Below are 8,595 nucleotides of genomic sequence, written 5' to 3' on the forward strand. Positions count from 1 at the left end.
TCAAATTTTTACAAAAATAAATCTCATATTTCATGTAATTTTCTCAAGTTGTTTGTTATTTAAGTTAATAAATATTATAATATGGGTATATTAAAATATGCATATCAAATTAGTAATTAAGGGTAAATACTCATTTGGTACATTGTGTTTTATCAAAATACACATTTGATACCATTTATAATAATGATTATTCGGTACCCTCTCATTGTAATTCGTACCAATTTGGTACTCTTTGCTGGAATGTGGTCAACTTATATTTCGAATATGATCATGTTGCCCCTCTTTCTTAATGAGTTTTTTTTTTTTGTTATTTTAAAATGATTCAAAAATCTATTTTTTTATAAAATGAATCAATTAAATGTAAATTTTTAAACAAAAAATAATATAAATTAATTTTAAAATAAATTTTTTTAATAAAACTATTTAGATTAATTAAATAAACATAAATATGTTTAATTCCAAGTATAAATCATAAAAAAATAAAACCAATATTTCTAAATTAATTAAACAAAATTAAAAATCTATTAATTTTTTTAAGTTTTAATTAAACTATTTTTGTTTAAATTTATTTTAAATTTTGTCTTTTAAGTTTAGGGTGTTGATTTTTTAATTTTTTGGTTTAAGTTTAGGGGTTGGATATAATTTTTTATTTTTGTTTATTTAAATTATTTTAAAGTTTTAATTAAAAAAAAAATTTGTTTTATTAATTCAGAAAATATTTTTAAAATATTTTAAAATAACAAAAACAAAAAAAAAATCATTAAAAAAATAAGCAACGGTCATATTTGAAATATGAGTTAAAACTACTTGTATATGTGTGAAGCCCAACTTCCACCCTTTCCTTCCTTTCTGCTGCTGCTTTTTTAAATAAAAATTAAGACAGCTAAAAAGATTATAAAAAAAACAAAACAAAACTAAATTGAAATAAAAGAAGGCCAAAACCAGAATCCATCACAAACCAGCTCATGTTACCAATGGACTGGAGTTAACCAACCAGATATTACAATGGAGAGCAATATTTCACAACAAAACAAAAGAAAATCATTATAATTTATGGGAATATTGCAATTGAATACTACTTATTTAGGCCTAGTACAATGAAATGGACTCAGTCTACAGACTACAGTCCATACCACCATAAAATCCAATCAGGGGGCTGGGAGAGATAAACACGCTAGCTTCTCTTCAAAGAAGAAAAGTAAAGGAAGGTAATGGCAAATCATGCCTTGTTTAATATCATTACGAAACAACGCCACACAAACAAACAGAATATATTACCTAACGAATGACCCACATAGCGTTTTCATCAAACGCCACGCACACAACCATATACAAAAGAACAACCGGTCCATTTACAAATGTCAAGCTTTAGCTTTTCCAGTTTCCATTATCTAAAGCTAAGTTTGACTATAACAACAGAGAAATTGCATCAGCAGTTTGACTATCAGTTACTTTCCCTTCAAAATCGTTATATCCTAGCCCACTTGCTTTAAATTTGGCTATGTTTGCCCTTGTCTTAAACACAATCAAAAAAAAAATGAAGGCTTGAATTTATAGGCATGGAGGTTTTTCTTAATGAAACTTCACAATCTCATAGAAACCATCTTCACAGATAAAAGAATCCTAATCAAACCACACATTATTTATTGAGTGAGACAAAAACTCAAATATAATAATATAAAAAAATAACAAAAACAATAGAGACACAACACAATAAACGGGAGTTACTTCTAAAACCATGGTAACATTGAAATACTTGCAAAGCGTCTACTAAGAGAGAGACATAAGTTAGAAAAGAAAAGATAATCAAAATAAAATAAAAAGACTAAAACAAAATTCCCTTACATATAGAAAGAAGAACGAAGGAGAAATAAAATTAAATATTAAGTGTACAATGGCAAATCGGTCCACGCACCAGAGACATGTCCGTTTTCGCAGACATAAGCTCGAACAACTGGCTCACCATCATCATGGTACCCAAAAACTCGCCTTAAACAGAAGGAAGAGTGGAGATCCCAAGTTTCATTACAATGGCAGAACGAACACTTGAGATCAATCTTGTTCCGGCTACTATCTTTGATCGTTCTCCACACCTGCGACCCTTTGAAATCCTTGAAAATCCCTCTGAAAAGCATGTAATTCCGCTTCTCTTCGAAGTGAGCACACCCAGGCAAAGTACAAATATACAAGCAATCTCCACGGAACCGACTATGGAGAAGCTTATTCCCCTGTTCACGGCTCAAAGTCCAAAACCCAGAAGCCAAATGCGACCTCATCGATCGACAAATCTTTCTCTTTTTCACTAAAGGTGATTCTGGGTCCATTTTGAAAACACCCTTTTCAATAACCTCTTCGCTGACTTGGGCACAATCTTCAGCATCGGAGACATTGTAAACGGTATCATTATAAAGATCATCGAAAAGAGACCAAGAACAATCGGAAACAGACGTACCCACTTCCGGATTCGCCTCAATTTGGCTCAAAAAAGATCCTTTTTTGGGCTTCGTCACCGATAGAGGCGAACCCAATTTGCTATAATTCTCATCGGGTCCGATCTCTCGCTCAAGACCGAAATCGGAATTTTCTAGAAGGACCCCTGAGTGGACCAGGCCCGGGCAGCAAACGGTGAGCTTGTGAAGCGCGGCCCAACCTCCGAGCGGCTCAGCGGAGCCGGACATGAGATCGGCGACGACGGAAGGAATAGTCTTCAGGCATTTGTTCTTCCAGCAAACGTTGCGAATCAGAGACGAGAACTTGGTGCAAACGCAGGCTACGCGGGCCCAGTTTCGCGGATCGCTTTCGAGCTTGGAGAAGATATTGAGAACGACGTCGTCAGAGAGCTTTGAGAACGTAGTTTCTTCCATTCAGTGAGTGCGTTGTCCGTACTGAAAACGAAAATGGATTTCAATGATTTTCTTTTGTTGTGTGTTGTTCGAGATAGCTACGAATTTGGGATCAATATATGAACTTTGAATAAGGCTTTTGAAAGCAGTGATAAATAGAGTTGAGAGAGTATTGCTTAATGTACATGCAAGATATCGAGAGATATGGTGGCGGTGATATCTAAGAAGGCTTTTCTTTCTGGCTTTGATTCTGGTTTTGTTGCAGTTGGTGAGAACGAAGTATTAAAAATATTTATTTATCACAGAGAGAGAAAATAGTAACAAACTTGGTGAAAGAAAATGAGGAAAGAGAATATTAAGAGAAATTGCGAGAGAAGGGATGAAGGAGAAAAAAAATAGAATGGAAGATAAAGTACTTATTAGAAAAAAGAAAAAGTAATCACCTTCATCATTTTTATTTTTAATTTTCGAATTCTATCAATAGAGAGACTCAACCAATTAGGAATTAGATGGGTATGGGATGGGGCCAGATTAAGTGACCAGCATTACTTGGACATAAGGCGGCCAACAATCTTCAACACTCACTCAGTATGCGATGTCGATTCCCAACTTGATTGTATGGCATAGAATCCACCCAAAACTCAAGCTTCCACTGTATACCATCAATTTTGCACAATTTTATTTTATTATTATATTGTGGCAACCCCTTCAAGTAAAATATTACTCGAGTGTACTTTTGACTGATTATTATATAATACTAATTGGCTGTGCTTTTAAAAGCCATTTTATGGTTTAATGGTTTTGAAGTTTTAAAAATACTTTTTTTTTCTTTTTGTTTAACCTGAAAGTTAAAGCAAAAATTCACTCAACCAAGCCTTATTGTGGGAAGCTTTAAATTTACTTAATATGGATACCAAGGTGTCTACATGCAAGTTACCTAAAAAGTTTAGGTATCTTACATTTTGAAAAGATATTATAATCAGAAGTCTATTTATAGAAAAGATTAAATAATATTTGGAGCTTTAAATTTTACTAAGAGCTCCCAATGAAATAGGTAAAATATCTTATTCTTTATAATATAGAAAAAAAAAATGATTAAATGATCTTCTAGGTGATGTAAACTTATATTTTTTTTACCTAAATGAATAGTATTTCTAAATACTATTCATCAAACTATAAATACTTTATTATTTTTTTATAAACTCTTATATATATAAGTGTGATACTATTATATTTAATTATTTTATTTCTTAAAATGAATAAAATATTTTCAAAAAATATAATATTTAAATGATGTAGAGAAAAAATAGAGAAGCATATGGTATAATGTAAAAGTTTGACGTAAATTATAAAAAATTATGTTTTAGTGATGTATTTTGTAATACACTTTCTCTATAATATTTAATTAAAACTCACAAAAACATCTTCCATCAGCTCTTTTATACATATATTTATAATAGCTATGCACAAACTTCAATTAATTCATATCTATATTTACATAACATTTACATATCATTTATATAATATGTTAATATTATTATTTTTCTTTATAAGTTTTCTCTCACCCATTTAGTATATATTTATTATTTCTTTTTCAATTACTTTATTTTACTTTAATTAATAAAATATATTTAAAGATATTGTTACACCCAGATTTCGAGATAAGAAGTATGACCCCAAAAGTTGGGCTCGTCAGGTGTGAGCTCGAAATATATGCAGACATCATATGGTCCAACCGTTAAACCTCTCTGAAGTAAAACAACAACCTCGAGAATGTGTAACCTCGAATATTCTCTGAGTTCGCGATGGGCAATGGCACGACACTTGAATATATTTTTCACCGATCGTCTTCAGGCGAGATAGCACGAGCTTGGGAAGTGCAAGCTCGGATGTGACAGCCTCGTCATCACCTACCTATCCCAAGCATAGCGTGAAGATGGGCGGTCAGCTCGTGATTGACTCAGTCTTGACAGACTCAAAGCCAATTGCTAATCTCAAAGATTTGATGAATCATCTGGGATGACCCATTACGTGTGAACGTGTTTATTGTTGTACAATCCCAATAGTTAAGGGATATCATTTAATCTGTTTTTCGTTCCCGATCTTCATGGGACGTTTCCGTGTATGTAGGAGATAATGCATTTAATATCATTATTTCAATTGATTTATAGAATATCTTCCCGAAATATGTGGGAATGAATTCTGCAACCTTCTCTATAAATAGAGAATGAATCACCACTTGTAAATGACAGATTTCTGATTTCTTGAGAGAAAACTCTGGGCAACTCTTCTTTGAAAAGTTTCAAGAAAATTCCCAAGTCTTAATACTATTGACTCGTGGACTAGGCAGCCCTCTTTATTCATTTGCTTCATTGTTTTATTGTTTAATTGCTCTACAATTTAAGTTGACAAAAAACGGTGTCAACAGTTTGGTGCTTTCATTGAGAGGCATTAAGCAGTACATGCGTGAGTCTGTTCAGTCAAAAAAGCCTCCCTGAACCAACAATGGCAGCGAATGATCCCAATGTTCCTGAGGAGGAAATTTTAGATGAAGCTGACTACCCCCGACGCCCTGGAAAGCAGCCTATGGTGAATTCGGAACCTGATGAGAGGAGTGGATCATCCGACTCTCGAGGACCACCAGCCCCCAGGGACGACGAGGACATGTATTACAATCTTGAACGATATGTCCCGATAGTGGATCTCGAAAATCGTCAACTGCGTAAGCATTTGGCAGAAGCCAAGAAACGTAACGAGGAGCTAGCCAGATTAGCTGCTGAGGCACAAGCGACTCAGGCCCCACCTCCGCCAGAGGCCCAGGCTCCACCTCTGCGGGACGTTCATGTTCCACCACGTAGGCCTCAAGGGCGACCGCGTAAAAACGCTGCCACCCGAAGAACGGAGCAACCTCCGCCACTAGCAGAACAGCCTGCTCTGTCAAGGCCCCAGAGAAGTAACCAGGTTGGAGCTCCTGCCAACTCACCTGCGGAGGTACCAGCCAGAGTAGGGAATAACAGAGCCCCCATGGAGGCTTGGACCCAAAATCCTGGTAACATGCAAAACGTTCCTGAACCAAATCGAGCAAACTCAGGGCCTTTTAGGCCCCGTAATGGATGGCAATCACCATCACCTATAAGGCACCCACCATCGCCAATAAGGTATCCCTCACCAACTCGGAGAAACACACAATCGACCCAGGGTGATAGGGAAAGGCGAGCTGGGCGAAGGCGTGGAAATGGGGAGACTGCTGGGGAGCATAGAGGTACCCAACCCAAGAGAAGCCAAATGTCTCGGTCTCACACTATTGAGACGAGGCAACCGGCAAGGAACCCATCTCAAAACAACCGTGCAACGAGCCATGTTAGTGAGGGCTCGGGAGACACTAGATCGGTCAGTATGTATGACCAGGAACGTAGAAATACTGGGAATCGAAGGGATCACCCAGATTTACGAGAATACCTGAACCATAACTGGGGTAATGATAATCCATCAAACCTAGATCTGAGGGATCATCTCAATGGGTGCAAGAACCCCGTACCGAGGCGCGAAATTGGAGTTGTAATCAATGATAACCAGTTCCCGCTGCTTCAAGTCATACTCCCCGTGGATCCAGTCCAAGAAAGGATTGAACAATTGGAAAGAGCATTCAAGCTCTTACAAAATGAACAAGGCCGGGAACGGGACGAAGAGTTCGATGAAGAACTCGAACCCTTTGCCCCCCATATTTCCAGCACCCCGTTTCCTCAGGGGTTCAGAATTCCTCATGTCCCACCATTTGATGGGAATTTGAATTCGTACAGTCATTTCAGCACGTTCAACACAATCATGTGAGCCAATAATGTGGGCTACGAGCTCAGATGTATGCTGTTCCCAGCCTCGCTCACGGGACTAGCAAAGAACTGGTTTAAGAAGCATAAGAGACATTCGATTACTTCTTGGGATCAATTATCAAGAGATTTCAAGAAGCAATTCAAAGCCATGGTTGGCATTAGGCCCGAGGCATTTTCCTTGACCAATGTCCGGCAACAGCTGAATGAGTCACTAAAAATTTATCTCACGAGGTTTAATTTGGAAGTTTCCCGAGCTCGTGACATCGACGACAGTGGCCATTTAATGGTTGTCTGAGCTGGTGTAATGCCTGGAAGTCTGCTTTGGGAAGATATGCAGAGGAAGCCTGTAAGGTCCCTAACCGAGTTCAATCGGCGAGCTCAGAGGTTTGTTAATGTAGAAGAGGCAAGGTCAGCGCTAAATATGACCTCCCAGCACATAACTACAACAACAAACACAAACTCTGCCTCGACCTCGGCAGATCCTATGACCTCAAAACCTCCTGGGGACAACCCTTCTAAAAGGAAGAAGAATGAAGGGAATAATCCTGAGGCGAAATGGGGAAAGAAGAAGAAAGGGGAAAGATATTTCTCCGTATACAAGGTGTATACCAAGCTCAATGAGTCTCAAGAGAATATCTACCTGCCTAATAAAAAACAGGTCCCTTTCAAACGGCCTGACCCCATGAAAAACCAAAAAGCGAAAAGAGATTCCAGCAAGTACTACAGATTCCATAGATATATCGGGCACACAACCGATGAATGCAGGAAATTAAAAGATGAGATCGAAGGCCTGATCTCGAGAGGATATTTCAGGCAATATGTCAGGAATCAAAACCCCAATCAGGCTTCCACCAGCCAGAGGACAGTAACAGCTCCACCTGCCCAGAATAACAACTCTCGAGCAAGGGAGGACAAACGACCCCCTCCGATTGATGGAGAAGATGTCATAACCATTTCGGGGGGACCACATATTGCAGGATCGGGCAGGAATGCCCAGAAAAGATATGTGAATGTGCTGAAAACTGGTGACGAGTCTCCCTACGAACTCAAACCCAGAGCTCCAAAACAACAAAGGGTTGAATCTCAACCCATAACTTTTACTGAGGACGATGCGTCTCATGTATAGTTTCCTCACAACGACCCGCTGGTCATCACCCTTCAGCTCGCGAACAAGAGGGTACACCGAGTCCTGGTTGATAATGGGAGCTCAGTAAATATCCTCTACAAGGCCACCTTTTAAAATATGGGACTCGCGCTTCGTGACCTTAAGGCTTATGCAACGATGTTGTACGGCTTTTCGGGAGAAGGGATTGCCTGTATGGGATCCATCGAACTCCCCGTAACCTTGGGAGACTTCCCAGTCTCGACAACCAAGATGATGGAATTCGTAGTAGTGGATCTTCCATCGGCCTACAACGTACTGCTCGGGAGACCCGCCTTAGTAGGGCTGGGGGCAGTTTCGTCTGTAAGGCATATGGCCATCAAGTTCCTGATTTCTAGTGGCATCGGGACTCTGAAAGGGGACCAGCTCACAAGGAGGGAATGCTATAGCATTTCCGTTAGAGGAAAGAAACAGACAAGTGCAAAAACACTTGTTGTAATTCAGAATAAGGATGGGACAGCCTTCAAAATAGACGAAGAGATCGATCTAAGAGTAGAAGAAAGGACTGATCTCGACCGCTAGAAGAGCTCGAAGAGATCAAGCTCGAAGAGGTCGATCCCCCGAAAACTATAAAGGTAGGGAAAAACCTGACGGAGGAAACAAAGTAGTAATTAATCTGCTTCCTGAGGAAGAACCAGGACGTCTTCGCATGGTCACATTCGAACATGCCGGGGATAAGCCCGAATGTGATAAGCCATGCCCTTAACATTGACAAGAGCTTCCCCTCGAAGCAGCAAAAATGAAGACTCCTGGACGACAG

At 38.6% G+C, this 8,595-nt stretch overlaps 1 protein-coding gene across 1 annotated transcript; it reads right to left on the bottom strand.

Moving 5' to 3' along the window:
• Nucleotides 1-1,724: 1,724 nt before the first annotated feature.
• On the bottom strand, nt 1,725-3,234 carry LOC133795250 (phytochrome A-associated F-box protein). Its single transcript, XM_062232706.1, has one exon. The coding sequence runs from the start codon at nt 2,862-2,864 to the stop codon at nt 1,884-1,886; it is 981 nt and encodes a 326-aa protein (XP_062088690.1). The 5' UTR covers nt 2,865-3,234; the 3' UTR covers nt 1,725-1,883.
• Between the last annotated feature and the right edge of the window lie 5,361 nt (nt 3,235-8,595).

The sequence above is a fragment of the Humulus lupulus genome, chromosome 1 (genome assembly GCF_963169125.1).
Source record: "Humulus lupulus chromosome 1, drHumLupu1.1, whole genome shotgun sequence".
Classification (NCBI taxonomy): Eukaryota; Viridiplantae; Streptophyta; class Magnoliopsida; order Rosales; family Cannabaceae; genus Humulus; species Humulus lupulus.

Coding starts and splice junctions, on each gene's coding strand:
- LOC133795250 (XM_062232706.1), bottom strand. CDS start 2,864: ATGGAAGAAACTACGTTCTCAAAGCTCTCTGACGACGTCGTTCTCAAT.